At 28.4% G+C, this 22705-nt stretch overlaps 2 protein-coding genes across 2 annotated transcripts; one reads left to right on the forward strand and one right to left on the reverse strand.

Annotated features, from left to right (window-relative positions):
* The first annotated feature begins 12838 nt into the window (after positions 1–12838).
* LOC113854231 (transcription factor MYB63) lies at positions 12839–15804 on the forward strand. The gene is made up of 3 exons (XM_027485131.1): positions 12839–13158; positions 14421–14550; positions 14917–15804. Exons 1-3 carry the CDS (start codon positions 13020–13022, stop codon positions 15782–15784), a joined length of 1137 nt encoding a protein of 378 aa, XP_027340932.1. The 5' UTR covers positions 12839–13019; the 3' UTR covers positions 15785–15804.
* A 3947-nt stretch (positions 15805–19751) lies between these two features.
* Positions 19752–22189, reverse strand: LOC113855560 (putative Peroxidase 48). Its single transcript, XM_027487199.1, has 4 exons — positions 21851–22189; positions 20969–21166; positions 20333–20498; positions 19752–20251 (listed from the first exon to the last, which is right to left on the reverse strand). Exons 1-4 carry the CDS (start codon positions 22187–22189, stop codon positions 19752–19754), a joined length of 1203 nt encoding a protein of 400 aa, XP_027343000.1.
* Positions 22190–22705: the final 516 nt, after the last annotated feature.

Raw genomic sequence — 22705 nt, forward strand, 5'->3', positions numbered from 1 at the left:
GCCAAAGAAATTTTACAAAAGGATGTTAAAAATCTTGCCTCAAAACAAATTTTTGCGAGATGGCAAGCAATTTTTAGTGTTTTTGATTTTGACATAGAATATCTCAAAGACACTTCAAACTCCCTTCCTGATTATCTTACCCGTGAATATTTACAGGATAAGTAAGATGCCTAGAAAGGCAGTTACCCCTTCTAGGGGAGGAACTACCAGAGGCGGCAAAGTCAGATTAGCTCTGACTCTAAACAAACCAAGACCACAATCTGCTTCAGCAGATTCAAAAACCTCTTCTTCTGGGTCATCCACCCCTATTGAGTCATCGACTCAAAAGGCAATCCAAATTGTTGAGTCATCAACTCAGCAATCTGGAACTCCAAAAGAATCCTCCAAAAAGACTGATTCTGTTGTCAAAACCACCAAACAAACCAAAGCAGACTATGCTCTCCCAATTAGTACGCTTTTAGCTGTCCAACAAGGAAGCTTGAGTAGCCTACCAAATAAATCTTGGGCAGACATTGCCTCTGAAGAAGATATGGAATTAGATTTAGCTAGCCTAAACACTATACTCCAATCCTTCAACCAAACCCAAAAAATAATAACCAATAAGACAGAAGGGACCCTTGACCTTCAAAAGGGAAAACAAAAAACTTCAAATCCAAGCCATTATGTAGCCAAAGGAAAATTCTCCTCAGTCATACAAATGGAACCTGAATTTTGGGACAAAAACCCATACAAGGCAATTACTAAAGTTTTCCCACCTGGATTTCATTTCAGACCATATCAGGCTAATAAAACCAGGCAGTTTTATGAGTTTATCTTAGTGGATTCAGATTCTGTTTCCATTAAACACTACAAAGACTACAAAGATCCGTCAGTTACAACCCATTCGACAATCCAAATCCTGAAAGTCTTAACTCCAAAGGCTTTTGGAAAAAATTTAAATTCTTATAAAAAGTTTTCCCAACCATTTGATCCAGTAGGATATAATTATTGGGATTACATTGACGCATGGACAAGAACTTTCTGATTCCAAAATAAACTTAACCGACATTCTTGGTTAATATATTTTAAAAAGAATCAGAATTATGACTTTCCAAATTGGTTCCTCCAATGGTGGGATTATTTTGGGCCAATTGAAGAAATCCTTCCCACACCTGTCAAAGAAGGATACAAAATTTACAAAGGCAGGTATCTGCGAGAATCAAGAATTCCAGCAGATCTTAAATACTTCTCTGACTTTGCCCTAGCATGGGTATTCTCATGGCAATACAGATATGGCAAGACAGAAAATGAAGACACTCTCCCCCTGTTGCACAGGTATTCCTTTGTAAAATGGTGGAACCAATTCAATGCGGAACATGCCGGACCAGATGGAGTTGCTGAATATTTTGAGAAAAATCCCAAACTATTAAATCTAGCAGACCCAACAACATTTCAATTCCTTAATCAGAAATCCAAAATTGCAGCATTCTTATCAGGGTGCGATACCAAAGAAAAAATGAAGAAAAATCTTCAAGATGTTCTCCTGCTATTGCAAAGCCAAGAAGAAGGAGAATCTTCTAACCAAGATGCCAATATTGAAGAAAATCAAAATGAAGATGATTGTTTCGGCATTGACATCCATGATCTTTAGAAACCGGTACTATAGTGAATAGTTCCAGTCATGAACCGGAACTGTAGTAATAGTACTTTAAATTTTCTTTATAAGGAGGCCTCGACCATATTGTGAGGTACCCCTTTCATTCAGCAACATAAGAGAGATTTAAGAGAGAGAAGCTCTGAGAGAAAAACTTCTTGTAAGCCTTCTTCTTTATATATATATATATATATATATATATATATGCGGGTATGGGGCGGGGTGGGTACTTAGATACCCATCCCCGCACCCATCCCCATTAAAATTTGCGGGTTTTTACCCACACTCATACCCGTACCCGTATAGCGGGTAAATACCCTACCCATTGTGAGTAAATTTTACCGGTGCCCATCAGGTACTTTACCCATTGCCATCCCTACGTACAGTATTAAAATATTATTAACAAACTGTCATCACAATTTAGCTTACAAAAAATATAAATGATCACTAATATTAAAAAACAAATCAATTCTAATTAACACGTGTCATTAAATTTTTCACTCATTATTTTACAGCTTTAATAATGATTTGGTAATTTTATTGTTTCCCATGGTTTTTTATTCTATCCATAAGAGATTAATTTCTATAAATGTAAATAATTAAGTAAAAGTAAAATTTCCTCATTCATTAATATTGATTTTACTTTTAGAAAAATCAATAATTTTATTTTTTATATACATCGCAAAATCATTCTCAAAACATATAATTAGCTATGTCTCTTCCCTCCACCCTAATACACATTGATAATAATTGAGTACAACTTAATTAAACGGTTGGTAAAATAGTTTATTAATTTATAATAATTCCTGATCATGTCATTGGCATTTTTTTTTCAAATAGTTTATTTTAACTCTCAACGTTGCAAAAAGATGTTCTTTCCGTTTAGTTTTATGTAGCTTTCCATATTACTTATCAACTAAGATATGATATGATTATTATCCCTTTTTCAAGTGAAAAATAAAAATTTATCTTTAAATATTCTTGCATTCTTAAACATAAATTAAATCTTTAAATAATTTATTTTATTTATACAAATTGGTTAGTTAAGTACATTAAAGTATTATAATTTAGGGCTAACAAATATAATAAAACATGGATTTAATTTTTAATAGTTCATTAAAAATAAATATATTATTATGTCACTATTTGTTCAATTTTTAACAAAACTTATAAAATTTGCAACATTTAGAGAATGAAAAGTAAAAATAAATATTAATAAAGCTACAAAAAACAAAATAAATGATGTAATAACTTAAAAATTATTAAAGAAATAAAAAAATAGAGAGAAACTCTCATGTGACAACTTTAGTGCAATAACTTTATTCTTAAACTCTATAAGAATAAGATTAAATAATTATAAAATTTATAAATAAGTTAAAATAATAGTTATTTATATAACATTAAGATATAAGTTTATTTTTTTTAATTATTAAGAAATAAGTAATGGAATATATTTTTTAGTATTTATTAAGAATTAATATGCTCTTAAAAAATTGAAAATCATAATTACTTATACATACTAATACACACAGTTTAATAACTTGTCATAGAATATGAATTTAATTGTTAAATCATGTAATATTATCTTCCTTATTATGTATACATAATTTAAATATTTATTATTATATTATTAAAAATAATATTTACTTACATTTTTAATAACAAATTTTATAAAATTAATTTATTTGTTCATAATTTTTAAATAAATAATTAAATAAATAAATTTTGAGTTTTGAAAAAATTATTAAATAATATAAATATTTAAATTTAATACTTAATATAAATAAATTTATGCTCATGCAACATATATATAATATTTATTTTTATGATTTATTAAGAATTAATTAGTTTTAAACTTTTTTTGTTTTGCATATAAATATTGTATAGTTTAAATATTGTATAATTGAGCATGCGAGAATAACACTAAATAAATATAATTCAAATACACTTTTCAATAAAACTCATATGAATAAACTTATTAGATATATATATATATATATATATATATATATATATATATATCCTCATTTATGATCAATATAGGTTATACAAAATAAGTTAATAATTTATAAATAATTAATATACACTTTCAGTTGCTGTTTGTTTTAAAAATTTATTAAAAAATAAGCATAAAACTTTAAAATTGTAAAAATAAAGTTATAAGGAATTGAATATTTATATTAAGGGTTAATTTTAGTAATAAAATGTTTTTTAATAATTTTAAAAAATCAATATATTTTTTATTATTATTTGTTCAGATTTTTTGACAAAAAATATGTAATTTGAAATATTTAGAGAATTAAAAGTTTAAAAAGATTTTAATAAAAATAATAAAAGAAAAATAAATGATCCAATAACTTGAAAATTTTTTAAAATATAAAAAATATTAAAAAATTATCACATGACATTTATAATAAAAAATTTAATATTATATACAAATATAGCTATGTTCTCACGATTTATTGTCTTTTATCTCCCACGCTTTCTATTAGCTCCACTAAAGAGCCTTAAAAAGAAGTTAAATATTAAATTTTGAGTCTCATCAAATATACCATAAAGAAAAATTGTTTAGATATTAGTCTCATTTTTAATAAAAGCAAAAAATATACCAGTGTTTCATGTTTATAAATTTTTAAGACAAATTAAAATTTTAAAAGTGTTTATTATAATATTCATAAATTTAAAAAAGAATTTATATCGTGTCTAAATTAATAATTGTGATTCTTATAATATCTTATAAATTAAAGGATATTTATATTTTTTAGAATAAATTATTAATTTCATTATTTATTAATATAAAATTAAGGTATTAATTGTTTCATGTATATACACATTATTAAGATGGGGAAAAAAGTGACATAATTTACTCTATTTAATGTTAAAGAATTCACTTGAGTTAAATATCATGGGTGTGTTGGAATGAGAAAGTTTGGAAAAGTTATAACATATCTACATAAATAAATTATTATAATTATATTTTTTACTTTATTCTTTTTCCTTAACCTTGGATTAGGGTGTATAGTAAGTAGTGATTTAAATAAAGAGGGTGTGTGTGTTTGGAGTTTTCTTTAAGGAAAAGTAACTTTAGTTGGACATGCAACTCAGGTATTTGCTGTGGGAAGCTTAAACAGTGTACTGAAAATCCGATGAAAATGACACAAAGGAAAGCGTATAAGAGAGTTTCACATTTACAAGAGTGAAAGAATGTTAAACGCTCGTCGAAAACGTGCTTTAAAATGAATCTTTCTCTCTCACGTGTCCTCTTTGACTTTGTCAAATTACAATCAAGGAAGGAACTAATATAAGGTAAAATTGTTTTCAACAATATTTTCAATTATAACATGATAACTTTAATCATAACCGTGGATAGCAATTTTAATTGATAACATGCACAATCGTGGAGAACTATCAAAACCATTAAGAGTTTTTTTTATATATATAATATTAATGTTTTACGTAAATTAAAAAAACAGTTTTGAGAAAATGGAAACATTAGTTCATTTTATATGATTTGTGTGTCGTTACCTTAAATTAACAAAATAAAACGAAATACTATGATGCATTTATTTATTATTTATAGGTCATTAAATAATATTAAGTGTTGACTTTAATAAAATATTATATTTTATATATTTTTATTACAAATTTTTTACTAATTTATCTGATATTATTATGTTAACTATAAATATAAAATTTTACATAATTTAAAATTTTAAAAATATATAATTAATAGTGTCTATTTTTTTATATTTTAAATAACATATCATATATTAAAAATAAAGTAAGATAATGACGTATAAATTAATTTTTAAATTATGTAAAGAAATTATATTTAATGTATTTTATAAATTTTTTTAATTCAATTATTAAATTAATAAAATTTATTTTATGTATCAATATATTAAATTTAATGTTTTAGTATCATTTGATCATATCTCATTATATATATATTATGAAAAAAGATATTCTTACATTGCACCGGTGTAAGTCTAAAAACTCTTACACCAAATCTGAACCTTTCATTTAACTTAAATCTAACGGACAGTGAAGTAATAAATTATAACCCGTTAGATTTAAGTTAAATGAAAAGCTTAAATTGGGTGTAAGAGTTTTTAGACTTACACTAGTGTAAGAAGAACCTGTCCCATATATTATAGACAAAACATATATTATCATAGAGAATTTAAGGAGAATTCAAAACTCATATACATAAAGAAAAAAATCAACACTTAGACAGAAAATAAAAATATAGAAACATATTCAAGTTAAGTTAAGGCAGATGTAATTTCGTGAGTTCAGATACTAATCAGCTAATAAAATAACTTCTCCCTTATTAACAAGTGATATATACTTCCAGGACTTCAAAATAATAGAATCTAGGACTTTCTTCTCATCCAAAATATCATTAAAAAATTTATTGTACTTACTCAGACAATTAATAAATATATTCTTAAGTGAGACGATAAATCTGAAGGCAAAATCAGTGAGAATCCCAGTCAACATGCAGTAAAGTATTAGATTTGAGATGAAATTGAGCATGTTAAAAATAAATGACTTAAATGTTCCCCCAAACCACGGCAGAAGCAACAAGTTATATCATCAATTTGAACACCACAATCAATCAACAGACCTTTACAAGGAAGTGCATTCAATAACAATTGCCAAGAAAATACTAGATACTTAAGGAAGATCTTCCTTCTTCATAGTCTTTGCAAGGTGTTCACCATACATTGATTTACACTATTAGAACTATCAAAAAGTTCAAATAGTCATGAAACATAAATTGCACTAAATAACAACTTGAAGAATCTGCCTTCTATACTCATTTATCTTCTTATAGCACCTTAATAGAAACCTCATCAACAAGTTTCAACAAAAGATTAAAACTTGAGATCTCATGTTAAAAGAGTCTTTTGTGCAACTAACATTCCAAACTGTTCGGAGGGCAAGTGTACCCATCGAGAAGTAATAAAGGGTTCTTAAATTAAGTTCTCGAAATATCGTCCCACAAGGATTGATTTCCAATTACTAAGAATTTCCTAATTCAATTATTTAAGCTTCAAAGATACGAGATTAATTAAAAACAAGAATTTATAAAATCAATTATAAAACTAAGAGTAAGGAATACAATGCACGTTTTGGTTAAACTTATCGGAGAAGAACCTAGGACATATGGGTTTTCTCATTCAATCCTTTATGTTATTTTTCTATTTAACTTTAAATTTGATTTCCTTGTGATTACCAATCATTCATACGAATACTATGAACACCCAATGATCATGCAATATTAATATTCTTTTCTCTAAATTAATATCCCCAATGGTCATGTAAGACATCAATTTAAGAAAGTTTAAGGAACCTATGAACTTGTTAATTTAATAACGATTAGAAGAGAAAGATTGATTTGGTCCACTTAATCCTTTGTCTCGTTTTACCCTATAGATCTATTAATTAATCGAGGTACGGTCGCCTGACGATATAATTAATTAGGATTAAGAAAGAAGCGTAATAGGATAAAATCTAATTACAAAATGGAAATCAAATATAGATTCAAATATCAAAATTTTATAAATTCATAAATAATAGTTCTCATAGTCCTAGCTATGGACTTAGTTACTCATGCTAAAGAAAAAAACTAAAACAATCACAAACAAAGCCATAATCAAAAGAAATAGTAAACTAGAGTATTAGATGTGTTTCCGATCTTCAAGTACGATCGCTTGAAGCTCCAAGTATCGCCAAGCATGTACCAAGGATCCCGTGCAAGAGAGACGAGATCAGATGTATTCTAGAGTCAAAGCCAAGATAAAAACAGTTTCTTTTTACGATGCCTGAGATCTCCTTTTAATAGGATTTAAAAATCCTAAAGATTCTTCATAATTAGGCTTCTTGCAGATGAGCACGGCCGTGCAAGGCCTTAAGCACGACTGTGTATGGGCTCGAAGCACCCCGTGCTTATTGAATGGATCTAGGTGTGCTAACTGTTGCGAAGCTCTAATCTTCCATCAATTTGGGCCCATAATGCACCCAAAATCCACTTGCGGCCTCTTTATACCAAACTGCACAATTAATATATAAATTAATATAAAACTCAAATAAAATAAAGGTCAAATATGAATATATGAACTGTAAAAGAGGACCTAATTACAGACTTATCACAAACCCACCTTATACCATCATGAAAACCATTTTCCAATACACAAGATCCAACATTCTTTCTCACCGCAAATAATCACAGAAATGCCTTATACAATCGCACCTCGCCTATTCACTTATCTCTTTAAAAAAAGTGTGCAAACTTACACCCATACTCCTATCCAACTTCTCATCCAAAAAAGGGTGTTACCTATTTATATATTTATGCACATTTACTTACATTAAAGTCTCTATTAAACTATTTAGAACCAGCATGTTGGCTTATTCAAAATCTTTATTGTAAAAGTAAATTTTAAATAAGTTTATATAATTTTTTCTGATAAAAATAAGTTTATATTGAGTCAGAGATTAAAATGGTCGAGAATATATACCCTAACACATAAGTTAAATTAATTTAAGTTGAAACTTGATACTAAACGTTTTCCATTCTCCTTAAAATGATCTAGCAGTAGGGTCAAATAAACTTTCTTTTTAAAAAAATGACCTTTTTAATTAAAAATAGCTTTAATAAAAAAAATAATGAAAAAACTCTTTAAAAGAAAAACTAGTTTCATAAGCTTTTAACATTTCCTTTTTTTTTCTTATTTAAGAATAAATTGGTCCAAAAAATTTAATTTAAAAGTTATATTTAAGGATAAAAAGTAAAAAATTATCAAGTAATTATTATTTTTAACTTTAACTGTTAAATAATTTTTAAGTTAAAATAATCAGTTCATCCATATAAACTATCATAAAGCAAACGTAATTTCTAAATTTTGAAGAAAAATATATTTTAGGGTTCTGTACATGATCTATACTAATTGTAATATGTAAATATGAACGAGTTGACTACATCTAAAATTAATATTAATATACTTTTTTAATCTAAAATTAATAGTTATTTACTGCACTGAGATGTTTGTTTGCATGGAAGTTGCAGAAACATTATTGACAATATTATATTTGAGTCAAAAGCAGCCACAGAGTTTGGCTCCTTTCCTTCCATACGTAATTTGAGAATAGACCGATTCCTACAATTTTCCTTCCACCAATAACTCTCTTTGAATTCTCCAACACCCCAAAATTTCAAAAACCATTGAAAAGGTTTTCTCGTTAATATATTTTTTTAATAATAACTTACCACAATAAAAATAATCAAACCTTCTTAAGTTCTTATTATATCACATTAGAATATCTTTTATAAAGTGTGCATACAAATTATTATTATTGTTGTCAACTTAAATTTATAAAATTGAGTTTAAACATCTAAAAATAGTAAATTTTTATTTAAATAGAATCATATATAGGTTTAAGGGAGTGAGATAGAGAATGGCCATCAAGAAGCTGAAAAAATAGAGCATATCACTCTTTCGATTTCATAAGGGTATAACATTTCTCAGTAGTTTTTTTATTATTTCTAAAACATTGAACCTCTGCATAATTTTATTTGTTTGCTTTGTTGCTTTCTATACGGAAGAGCCAAATTAATAAAACAGACCAAAACAATTCAAACTTCAACTGAAAAAATATAGAGTACAAGAACCAAACTGTATCTAATTTAAGGAACCAAACCCAAACAGGAAAATGTTGTTATCTTGATGTTCCACATTCAATCTCGTATGTTAAAATGTGACCGTGGCACTGCTTAATAATTTAATTTCACTTTACTTACGTAATTATATCATTTGGGGTTGAAACTGCTAATACCATGATAATATCATCATGACATCACTAATTAACAGTGCTATGTTGGTGGCTTGATTAATTAATATTGAAGTTTTCAGTTGGTTTTTGATATAGGCTATAAAACTTTAATTAAAGTATAACAAACATGTGTTGAGATTTCGGGAAAAATCAGAAACAGATCAAGAAGGTCTCGGATTTAATCAAGAGATACGGGGTGGAAACTCACCTACAATTTAATCTAATGGTCCATATGATTTTGTCTCACATATATATAAATAATTATAAACAAAATTAATGGCCAAGATTCCTTACATTTTTTTTAACTATAGAGAACCTTGATCAGCTTTGTATAGATTGAAGGGAAATTGTTTCAACAACCAAGCCAATAAATCACTAATTAATTAAGATTTGTTTGGCATAACGTTTGAAAGCTTTTCAACTTTGTTTTACAAATAGAACTCTCACCACAGAGAAAAAAACGATTACTTAATTAGTGATATTATCTCTGTTTTTATATTTATATAAAGAGGAAATATGATTATATATTATTTATATATTTATGTAAAAGTTTAAAATAGTTATTGTTATTTTATTTATAGAAGAGTTTTAAATATAATAATCATGATCAAGTACTTACATTAGTTTATTAGAAAAAAAAATCTACTAATAATAAATAAATAAATAATTTATAAAACCTTTTTAATAAAATGGTTGAATTTTTTTAATCTTTATATATATATATATATATTTATTTATTTATTTATTTATCTTTGAACAGATAAGTAAGAATAAAATCATAATATTAAGTTTAATTCCCTTGAATTAAAATATGTGATATAAAGAGTTTAGTTTTTTATTTTGGTTTTATTTCACTCAGTTAAATTATTCGTATACCGAATATGATGTTCAGATACCGAAGTCGAAGGGAAAAAAAAAGAGAAAGAAGCTTGATCCAATAAAAAATCAGAAAATATTGAAAAATTCCTTGACAGTACTGATTAATAAATTTAAAATTAATTTTTTACAAGAAAGTATAATTTTTTTTTGCATGAAAAAGTAAAACATTTAATATTATTAATATGCTTCTTTACAATTTTTATTTTTATTTTTAACTAGTATAATTTTAAAATATTTATCAATAAGATTTAAAAAAAATTGTCTTATTTATCTATGCAAAGAGAAAAGAATAATTAGTTCATTTTTATTTATTCATTTTAAAGTTTAAAATAACATAATGTTAATAAAATATTTATATTGTTTGAGTAGATTAAACTTTAAAAAGAGACAAACTAATAAAGGATAAATTTAAAATTTTATTAAATAATTTCAATAATTTGATTGAAATTTTTAATTTATTTTTTTGGAAGACAAATAAATAAAAACAAACATTCACCAATACTGCAAGACTGTGTGTTAGAAAAATTGTGTTATTATAGCACTCCTCATACACTTTCTTTACAAAGAAAAAAAATTAAAGAGACTGAATCATAAAATAAAAAAAATAAATAAATATAAACTTGGATTTAAGAGGACTCAATTAATGACACAAAATGAAAAAGTCAGGGAAGACGAATACACTTTCTCAAAGAGAAAAAATTAAAGACCAAGAATAGAGGAAACAATTTGGAAATTCATGATAATTTCATATCTTGAATAAGCTAAACTCTTTGAGATATCAAACAACTTAATGCATTTCAAGTAACCTAGTAATAGTATCATAAAAGGATATATTATTTTAATTCTAATATATATTTTCTAATTGGAAGAGTTTAAAAATGATTGCAAAATAATTGCTATAGTGAAAATCCTATCCTAAACGGTTCATTGATTGAAGTGAACCATTTAGTTTATTTCTTGCCAGAGATTAGCAAATTAAATAATTTTCTTTAGTTTGTGTGAATTATATATAAATTTTCTCTAATTCATGTCAGCTTGTTTGTCACCGTTTGGTTTTCGATCTATATCGATATTATGTTCATCAATTTATTTCTTATTATGTATCACACGAGTTCAGATTTTATAGTACAACCCTTTATAGTATTAGTGAAGGAAATTTTATCCTATACATGGTTTATTATCATATATACCATTAAACTGGTTTAATTTTTTACCGTATATATATACAAATATTTTATTGAGATAAGTAAAGTTTAACTTGATAATCTTTATATTTTAAAATAAAGGTTTAATTTTATATTCTCTAACGGGGGGGGGGGGGGCGGCGGGTGATAAACAGTAGTCCACACATAACATAAGGAGCACAAATCAATTGAATCCAGCATTTACTTTTGGCTTTCCAAAAATAACCATTTAAGGAAAAGATAAGCAAATACAAGAATATGATACTTCGCCATCATTATCTACACAATTAATTGCCCAGAAATCTAAGGATTTTCCATACCAAAAGATAAAAATTGCATTCTATTAACATGAGAATTTAATGCAATTTTTAAAAGAAAAATAATGTTGGATAAGAGAATTTAATGTCAATTTTGAATTTAAGGATAAGAGAAAGAATATACGTTCAATTCATTATTGGCAATAAATCCTCTACATAATTAGACACCAGGAAATGTTACATCATTTTAATGAGCACTGTTCATCGAGTTGAATAAACCTTAATATGTTTTTTTTTTAATAAAAATAACACTAAACTTTAATATTAACTAATTATTACCCAACACTAGTTGGTTATGAAGTGAATTATAATCCCACACAAATTTTACATTCAATGTCATGAGCTCAAATCTTATAATTATTATTTTGAAGCAAATTTTACTTAAATTAGATGCCTTAATTTGAGACTTAGTTTCACGTCTATGGAAATATGAAGAGAGTATAGAAAATACAAAAATATTTCCTCACATCTATTAAATGGGTGTTAAATGATCGGAAGACAAAAGAAATAGAAGAGACAGAAAATGAAATGTGACAGATGATATGATAAAAAAAGGGAAAAAAAATAAACAATAAATAAATAAATATAATAAGTAAAAAAATTATCAAAATCAAATTTCACAATACTTTTTTGAAGGTCAACCATATTATAGTTGGGTCTGTTAGAACTTGGAAGAATGTTGCATCATAAATAAGGTGAGTGATATCAATTTTCAGAAAGTTGGTGGCTCTAATCTAATTTCCATACGTAGTCTGACACGTATAGTAGTAAATCTCCAAGATATAATAGACAAAATTCAAATCCAAAATCACTTGTATAATTTCAGAACACTTAAAAATTACTAAGTTAAGTAGATATCATTTTAAATGACAAGAGATATTTATTTATTATAAAATATGCATGAGAGATATTATAATAATAATATAATCTTAGATTTCATTCTATTTATTGCATAGCATCTTAGCATACTAACTTGTGGCATGACTCTTGTGGGTTCATTTCATTGATAGCATTCCCTTTCTGTACCAGCTAGTATATATAGGCAGAAAGACACATGAATGAGGCATATTTGAGATAATAGTATATGAGAGAAAAAGCATAGGTTTGGCCATTCAAAGTGGCAGAGTGCAAATAATAGGACTTAAGGGTCTGTGAAAAGAGATTATTATGGGGAAAGGAAGAGCACCATGCTGTGATAAGACACAAGTTAAGAGAGGCCCTTGGAGCCCTGCAGAAGACCTTAAGCTCATAGCTTTCATCCAAAAATTTGGTCATGAAAATTGGCGTGCTCTCCCTAAACAAGCAGGTATACATGTTACTACTATATATCTGTGAGTTTGTGTATAGACAAACATGGTGGCATTATAAGGGTGTCTTGGTATGGTAGTCTTTGTATGAGAGATATTAGTTTCAGGTTTCAGCCTCTCTTTTCGTATTTCATCTCATTCATTTTGAAAAACTATGAAAAATTGCAAATTTCATCGTTCAATCTTCAATTTGCATTATAGTATAGCCATGAAAATTTTGCATCTGCACTATTGCTTCTTGGTAATCTGCAGTTTGGGATAAATCCCTCTTCAAGTTTCTGCATTTGCATTATTTCATTCACCCACTGTTAGCTTCATTCAACGGCAATTTTATGCCACCTGCTTTGTTGTACTTTTTTTCTCTGTATAAAATAAAATAAATAGGTTTATTTATTAACAAAAATTAAGAGAATGAAGACAAAACAGTTTGGCAGAAAATTGTGACATTTGGTTTCCATTAGGTTAGTAAGAGAAGTTAGAAAGATTTGTCACCAAGCTGTGATTGTGGGCCCTTCTACCGATAACTGTGACATTTGAAATCATGGTTAGGGAAAATCAGATACATTTTAAATAATTAATTTCTGATATTGCTTATCCACCTACCATTAATATGGCCCAAGCTGCTTGAATGTTGTGCCATATATGGAAAATGACCTTTATTATCACAAATTCACATGAAGACTTTAAAATAAGGGTGTTCAGGTGTCATTTAGCCAGTAGACAATCTTTAATTTTAATCCCTTAAAAGAAAAGAGACTATGTTTCAAATTTATTTTTTCCTGATATAATTAATTTCTTGCCTTCTTAAATTAGCCAAATGAAATGTTTTAACTATTTTGGTGTCAATTACGAGTTCACTTTGTTCATTGGTTTCGATTATTCTCTGAAGTAGGAGGAGGAAGAAATCAAAGTGTGATTATATAAAAGAAAAGAAGAGAAAACTATGCAACAGGAATCACATGACACAACTGTAAAATCCAATATGGAGATAAACAAGTACCACCTTATTGAACGATATGTACATATGTTCTGTAGTAATATAAATATTACTTAAGAATGTAAATATTTAATACCATTATAATTATTATCAGTGTTTGGATGATGTTTTGATTATAACAGAATAAAGGGTAAACAGAGAGCATGTAATCTTCATGCCTTCTAAACCAGGATGTTAGAAAATTGAAGTACTAAATATTTCAACCCTGTTAATGTTTTACCAAACTTAGCTCTCCCTCACACTTAATATTTGTATGTTATGAAGGGCTTCTGCGATGTGGGAAAAGTTGTCGTTTGAGATGGATCAATTATCTCAGGCCTGATGTAAAGAGAGGCAATTTCACACCAGAGGAAGAGGAAACCATAATAAGGCTGCATAAGGCCTTGGGAAACAAGTAAGTACATATTTGGAAACGATTATCTTTTAAGAAATAATTTATTATTTTTCAAAAGCTGTTTCAGATTGCATATTCAAAAGAGCTTATAAAAATATTTGATGACTTTTATGAGTTCTTTTTAATTTATTTTAATAAGCTTATTTATATAGCTTGTCAAAATAAGCTCTTTTCAGCTTATGATAATAATTTTCATGCTCAAATTTATAAAATAAACTCCTTATACAAAATAAAAGCTTATTGAATAAGCACTTAGTTAAGTTGTTATTTAGAATGATGCCTTCTTTCCTGTAATGCTATTTTGGCTTTGTTTTTCATTGTTGGGCATTATCAAATCTAAACATAGTTTCAAACAAATTGATTCAGGTGGTCAAAGATTGCATCCCGTTTGCCTGGTAGGACTGACAATGAGATCAAGAATGTGTGGAACACACACTTAAAGAAAAGATTGGTTGCCAAAAAGAGTTCAGAGTCGAGTGGAGATGAATCAAAGACAGAATCATCAATAACTTCCTCCTCTTCCTCTTCTTCATCTGAATCATTTTTCTCAAATGAGAGACCAAATCAAGCAAAGACTCCAACATCTGGTAATGTATTTAATGACCAAGCATCACAAGAGACAATGACAGATAAAATTGAGCATGATTCAGAAAAACAAGTATCCAATGAAGTTATTGACATTATCACTACTGAGGATCCAAAAGAGTCATCAGTTTCATTATCTTCTGTTGAGTCAAATATTTTAAACTCAAGCCAGATTGTTGCATACAACAAGCCAGAACCACAGTTGGCTTCTCCATTATTAACCTATGTAGGACCTTATGATGTTGATAGTACATTAGAAGAGGTGGATAAACCAAACCATTTGATTGAAATACCATGGGAATCAGACTATGATTTTTGGAAGTTGTTAGATGAAAACCTTGGATCTTTTCAATCAAATGAAGTGCAATTAGGGGAGTTCCAGGCAAGCCAAAACATGATTCTTGAAGAAGTGAGTGTTCATGATGATGAAGCCAAGAAGTGGTCCCAAGACCTTGAGAATGAGTTTGGAGTAGTAGGTGAAATAAAGGAGTCAAACAAGGATCCTTTCCCACCAAAGAATTATGCAGTTGAGCCAGAAATGGACCACCCTCAGACATTTGATTTTGATGATATGACAAGACCAGAATCTGAATTAGACTTTGGTTATATTCAATTGTGGCCCTCTTGGCCTCAAAATACTACTCTTTAAGCTTAATACAAACCAGTAGTTGGAAAAGAAAGTCCAAATGAGAATCATGAATTTGTGATTTACTCAGTAGGTATACTGACTATGGTAAATTAATCAAGCTGATTAGGTCCCTTTGATGTATGATGGGTTTCATGTATTCTTCTCAAAATCAAGTTAGAACAGACTGTAGATTGATGCACAAATATGCAGCATAATGTATTATTGAATAAATTGTTGGTAAACTACAACTATCATACACTTTGAAAGTGGGTAGGTGATATTGTCCACTTACTTCCACTAGTGTGACATTTTTTCTTCATGTCCCCACCCCTTTGAAGATTTGAAACAACCTTGCAAGTACAATACTCTAGCTTCGTAGCATGAGTAGTAGAGTTAACAGCAAATGTTGTTTTATACTAAAGTCAATTTTCTTTTCCTATTCAACTAACATAAATCATGTCAAGCGATCCATTTAAGAGTTGTTTAATTTCAAATAAAAAACGTTTTTTTTAATTATAAAAATATCACCTTATTTTTATTTCATTTTCGATTTTTAAATATTTATGCAGAAAAGGGCAATTTTTTTTTTATTTTTACTATTTCCTGCAATAATACTGTAAAACGAGAAATGAATTAAACACAAGATAACAATTTTTTAATGAAAAATAAAAATCGAAAATATTTTCTAAAACTAAATACTCCATGAAATTTTCTTAGTCTATATTTTTAAATTATAAGATTGGAACACTTTATCCTTGTTCAAAGGAAACCAACTTGTTGTCCCTTGAACTAACAAACAATAGTTTCTATTTAAAGTCAATTAAAGCCTACAAATAAGAAACCAAATCAAGAATTAAAAAAGAGAAAAATATCTAAACCATAAATTGAAAGGAGAAAAAAAAAGTGAATTGGTGGTTGTCATACACAGGACCAAGTAATGATTGGGACAAGATCTTACCAAACTAGAGCTACCGAGAGAGAGAGAGAGGGTGGTCATCATTCGCTGCTTTCTCATTCAGTTCATTTCATACAATTAGTCTCTCTACCAATAAGCAAAGAGGGATGTTGAATTCAGGTTGAGTATTGTCATCAATCAAAAGGGTGAGCAGTGATATTCACAATTCTACAATATATTTGATTTTCCTTTTACAAATCTTAGAAGTAAAGCGTTGATTTGATCAAACCTATGATAGACTCTAAGCATATGTCGTTATTGTACCTTATCCGTGAGGTACCACCGACTTTGACCTATATAACTTGGAAAATGCTCACCCAAAGCAAATTCACATTTTAAATCTTTTCTATTTTCTTTTTTTTAATTTATTTTCCTACCATAAACATTTTTTTCTTATTTACTATACCCGTTTGTATATATGGACACTATTGAGGACTTCTGGTGACTGGTATGCATATTTTTTAAATTTCTGAAAATTATGTTTGTTCGGAATCATATTTTTCAAGAATGGTGATTTTTTAAATTATTATAAATAGGTTTGATATGTTTCAAGAAAATTTAGAAATATTAGACAGTATTTCATGATTTGTCTACAATTTTCATATTTTCGCGAGAATATTGAATTTTAACTCCCTCATGAATTTCTTTTTCATTAAGAAACATGTTTAAAAACCATTTTTGTGAATAATAATTTTTTTATAACATTGTTTGAAAAGTTCATACAGAACATAAGAATTTAATATTCTTAAAAAAATTTAAAAATTCTTTTACCACATAAGAATTTAATATTCTTAAACACTACCTGATATTTTAACCACATACAAGCTTAAATGTTACCGATCTGTACTAAAAAAATACTTAAAAATTCATATACAAACAAAAGCTTAAGAATATGAAGTAATCAAATTTACTTGTGCTACTATGAATAAACCATGACAAAGAGGTAGTATGATATCAGGCACTACAGGAAACGTTTGGTACACATGATATGACAAAGCCTCTGATAGAATAAAGTTTGATTGAATGATACCTCTTAACCTTTCAATATTAAATTACTCCCGAGTTCTCATGCAAAGTTTACGAAACATTCAATAGTTACGTTAAAGAATGAAATTATGCTGAGAAAGAATGTTGAGATAGTAAGACGGAAATTCATACATTATCAAAAAAGGAGAAAAGCTAAGAGTGTAGAGAAGTGATTTAAAGAAAGAGAGATTATCATTATAAATTGTTACTAACATTCACACATTATAAGGTGAAAGAGAGATTTATGATGTCACATTCCTTTGCTTTTACACGTTTATACAGATAGATATAAATTTTGCAGTGTCTAATGTGAAATTGTATAAAATATTGTATGGTATAAGATAATACCATCCTATATTTATTGATGCATTATTTAAAATTTCATAGGAAAAAATATTAGAACTTTTTGTAACAACGTCCTTAATTTATTTTTAAAAATATATAACTTTTTCTTTTTCAAAATCAAAGACTGTTGTGAGACTAAAATTTGAAATCATATATTAAGCTGAAATAATTTTATTTTAATTAATTCATGTGTTTAATAATATATATATATATATATATATATATATATATATATATAAAAGATTCATTAACACTAGGTGTAAGTTTAAAAGATTTACACCAAATTCTAACCATACAAATTAATAATCTAATGATTAAAAAATTATTTTTTTTATGTACTTGTACTTTATTGCTTTGATTTAAAGAATATGTAACTTTTTAACTGTTAAATAATTGATTTATACTGTTAAAATTTAGTATAAGTTTAAAAAAATTTACACCTACTGTTAATAGATTCTAACTATATATATAATGACCAGTAGTACATTTAAACTTTTAAATTTTTTAAAATAATTAATTCTGAAATATATAAATTAGTAAGAATTTCTTACGAATTTAGATATTATGTATAATGATAAATTAATTGAACTCTTACCACAAATAGTCTAAACATAAAGTTATTACCTATATAGTTTTATTTTTAAATAGTGACGGAAACTGAATTCTTTGATCATCTAGATATTACTGTACGATTAAGCATTAAAATTTTATTTTATTTTTATATTTTGTGTTGATCTATATTGTTGATTAAATTTTTAAAATATTATAAAAAATTGACATTAATTTAATTTATAAGTTCTGTGTTATAAATAAGTGTAACATTTTTTTAAATTAAAATGATTTAAACGTAATAATGTTGAATTATTTCAACATCATTAATTCTCTGGACAAATCCATTACAAAATTATTGTTCGGCTTAGAAAGCGTGTCAAAAGAGAGAGCCTAATGACTACCACTTAGGGGTGTTACTTGGGCCACTTTAGCCCATTTACACTCTACTACGGGCTGGGCTGAATGAGAGCTAGGCCTCAGTGGATAATTGCAGTGTATATAAAACGACTTATTGGCGGACATTTCTTTTATTTACTTATATAAATAGAGTTTAGAAATATTAATTTTAAATATTTGTTTAGTAAACTTGTATTATAAATTTAAATTGATTAGCATTTAAAAAATAAGTTTTATTTGTAAATAGAACTGATAAATACTTATACGATTATAATGAGGACGTTTTTGCAACTTACATATCAAAATAGAGTCAAGATAGTCAAGTAAAGGATTGATTAAGTGATCTTTTATTTTATAAATATAATACTCAAAACCGACAAATTGATATTTATAAAGTGTGCAAATGGGCCCTTATAGTTGGATTTACAAATAGACAAATTATTATTTTAGATTTTGCCAAGAAGAATTTTTTTTAGTTAAAGAATTAAAAAACATTATGTGATCTTTCTTAATTCTTGTTAGCTAGGCATCATGATGCTCATCATGCAGGGTTAGAGAGTTAATTCTACACAAAACCTGATCATCAACATCAGGATATTTATTGGAGAGATGCAAACTGAACATTTCATACAATATGACCAAAATCTATAAATTTTGTATATAACATCCAATGTTACATAGGAGAGAACAAAACATTCTCAGTGTGTGTGTGACTTAAGAGCTCAAAGGTTGGGAGCAATTGAGACGAATCTGACCTTGAAGTCCAGTCAAAACATCAAGATTAGACATTTTCAACATAACCCTTGCAAAGTCCATGCGGAAGGTTGATCCATCATCTGAAGCATAAGCAGAAACCAACTTAGCTGTCTTCTCTTCTGCCATAAGCTGCTGATCAGCAAACAAAAGTCCTCTTCCTCTTAACAAGCTTTGGTAATAGTGAGTGTCAAATGCTGCACCAGATGACACTGAACTTGACAATGCTTGCATGTATGACATCCCTGTGTTGGAGTGAACACCAATACTACTCATTCTCTTTGAAATCACAAACTCATCATCATCACTACTGCTACTTGAATTCCTTTTGTCTGGGCAGTTTTGCCTCATTTCACTCAGGAAATCAAGAGGGATACTTGGGTCTGGTTGCCCTGTGCCTTGAAAGTTGTATAGCCTTTGCTGAATAAAATCACAACCAATTTTCCCAATGTTGTGTCCTCCTTCACATGATCAAATGACCAATTTACCAAATAAGAAGCTCATGATAATTATAAAGACAAAACAAAATGTAGGGTAATTACCAAGAAGGCTAACTGTTTCTCTTTCATTAAATCCTCTGAGACTAAAGAGACGCAGCGTGCGTGTAACGCTATCATCAGGTCTGGGAATCTGATCAGTGGCTTCTGCGAAAAACGATTGAGGGCTATCCCTCCTGCCTGTTAAAACTGGATAGAAAGGCCCACCAGCCTGCCATGGAATAATGTTGAAATTTTAGGAGGTGTAATACAAGCAGAAAAAGTGATATTCTTGAAAACTTTGCTACCCAAAAATCAGGATATCAATGTATAAGAATTGCGGAATAAAAGAGTTTACTTCCTTCACTTCAAGGATAATATCTAGATACATGATTGGAACATGAGAACTGTCTCCAAACAACATGACATTGTTTAAAAGATTGTGCTTCAGATTAATAAATCCAGAAATACATCATAACATCACTATTGTTATACTTTTTAATGCAATACTTGTTGGCTAGTAACACTATAAATTGCAAGTGAATTCAAAATGCAGCACAATTCAGGCATTCAGTTTAACAACCAAACTCTCGATGTTCTCATTAGTACAATCAGAAGACATCCTAAAATAGCAACACATGTTGAAACTCAATATATAGTAAGGAACCAAGTGAGTTCAATTGGAAACAAATAAATAGGTACCAAAAGAACGGAATCTCTTGCTGCAAGAGCAAGTATGTCAGCACAAGAGACAACCCCAGGACATGCTTGTTCCACTTCCTCCTTAATCAAGTCAATTTTATCAAACCCTTTTAAGGTTTGATTTGGCGCAGCCTGCTTCTCAACCGAACGGTTTTTATCGCCATTGTTTTCATCCAACAGCAAGGAAGCATCACACCCCTGACTCAGAACCACAACCAAACAACAAGGACCGTCAATAGACCCAAAATCAACAAGAAAAACATACACTTGCAGTAGTGTAAGATCATGATCCAAATTTCAAGATATTCATCATTCACTTTAGTACACAGAGCTAAGTCTGAAGGATCAATACCGAGCAATCCGGACCCATTTTAATTCAGACAATAAAGAGACTAAGGGTGCGTTTGGAAGAGGTTATAAGAACCTTATAAAAATAGTTTATGACTTTCATGAACTTTTTAAACTTACTTCAAGTAGTTTTTCGATATAAATTATCAAAATATTTTTTTTTATAATTTTATTCCAATAAGTTTTATGATCAAATTTACCACATAAGCACTCATGCAAAGCAGAAAAACAAAAGCAAAATCAACATAACACCGAGCAGTGAAGAAAGACCCATTTGAATTCAGATAACAAAGGCTCTAAATTTATGATCTGGGAAGCAAAAGAGAGAAAAACAAAAGCACCACGCCTCAAGAAACGAAAACGACAAAACACCAGGTAACAAAGACCCATTTGAATTCACATAATAACAAAGACTTCAAATTTACATAGTCTAGGAAGCAAAACAAAGAAAAACAAAAACACCCCATTTATATTTTCAGAAGAAAGTAGAGAACTTTACGTAAAAACAAGCAACCCCATGAAGGAAAGAAGGACCTGGACGAAGCAATCATGGAAAAAGAGACGTAGAAGAGCAGGGGCAACGTCCCTGTGATCAAAGAAGACGCGAGTAACCGCAGAACGAACAATGTCCTCTGCTTGGGGACACGTGTTCCTATAGAAATCATACTCAAGATTGGAACCATCACGAATCCTTTGGTTAAAGGGAAAGGTGTTTGCAAGAGTCACTGAAAAGGAAGAGGAATCAGAGAAAGAAGAAGAAGAAGAAGTGGTTTGGATTTCATTGTTGTCAGTTTCTCCTCGTGGGTTTCTGAGAGAGAGAAGCACAGGAACCACAAGTGCCACCACGATCCATGCGTTGATGCAGCTTCGCATTTTGCTTCTTTCTGCACTTTCTTGAGGAAGAGAGAAAGTGAAGAACAGATAAAAGAAGCGGGAAGGACTAGTTCGTTGGGTTAGTTGCTATAACTGAAATTGCATCTAGAGAATATATAAGCTCACAAAAAAAAATTGGAGAAAATGTAATTAGGTTCAAATATATTTGCAGTCTCAATATTTTGTTTTCAGATTTAAATCAGTTTTTGGTTTCAAAAATTTAGCTATTTAAAAATTATTTTATAATGTTAAGTTTATTAAGTGTTGAGTTAGCTGATAAAAATTGAATCCACCTATGTTACATGTCAAAATATTAATCCTAATTAGTACTCAATTGAAGTTTGCTCCCAATATTTTAAATGTTTGATTTTTGGTCTATGTATTTCCTTTAATGTAAGTTCTAGTGACTATAATTTTTATGATACTAAAGCCTTTTTCTAAAATATAAAGAGATTGATTATTAAAAACTAAAAATGTATTAAGCTGTATGAAATATAAATATATCCTTCTTATGAG

Source organism: Abrus precatorius, unplaced genomic scaffold, assembly GCF_003935025.1.
Source record: "Abrus precatorius isolate BTA unplaced genomic scaffold, Abrus_2018 Scaffold11, whole genome shotgun sequence".
Taxonomy (NCBI): Eukaryota; Viridiplantae; Streptophyta; class Magnoliopsida; order Fabales; family Fabaceae; genus Abrus; species Abrus precatorius.

Coding starts and splice junctions, on each gene's coding strand:
- LOC113854231 (XM_027485131.1), top strand. CDS start 13,020: ATGGGGAAAGGAAGAGCACCATGCTGTGATAAGACACAAGTTAAGAGA. Junction 13,159..14,420: donor TGCTCTCCCTAAACAAGCAG/GTATACATGTTA, acceptor TATGTTATGAAG/GGCTTCTGCGATGTGGGAAA. Junction 14,551..14,916: donor CATAAGGCCTTGGGAAACAA/GTAAGTACATAT, acceptor AAATTGATTCAG/GTGGTCAAAGATTGCATCCC.
- LOC113855560 (XM_027487199.1), bottom strand. CDS start 22,189: ATGCGAAGCTGCATCAACGCATGGATCGTGGTGGCACTTGTGGTTCCT. Junction 21,167..21,850: donor TCCATGATTGCTTCGTCCAG/GTCCTTCTTTCC, acceptor GTTCTGAGTCAG/GGGTGTGATGCTTCCTTGCT. Junction 20,252..20,332: donor AGAAACAGTTAGCCTTCTTG/GTAATTACCCTA, acceptor GATCATGTGAAG/GAGGACACAACATTGGGAAA.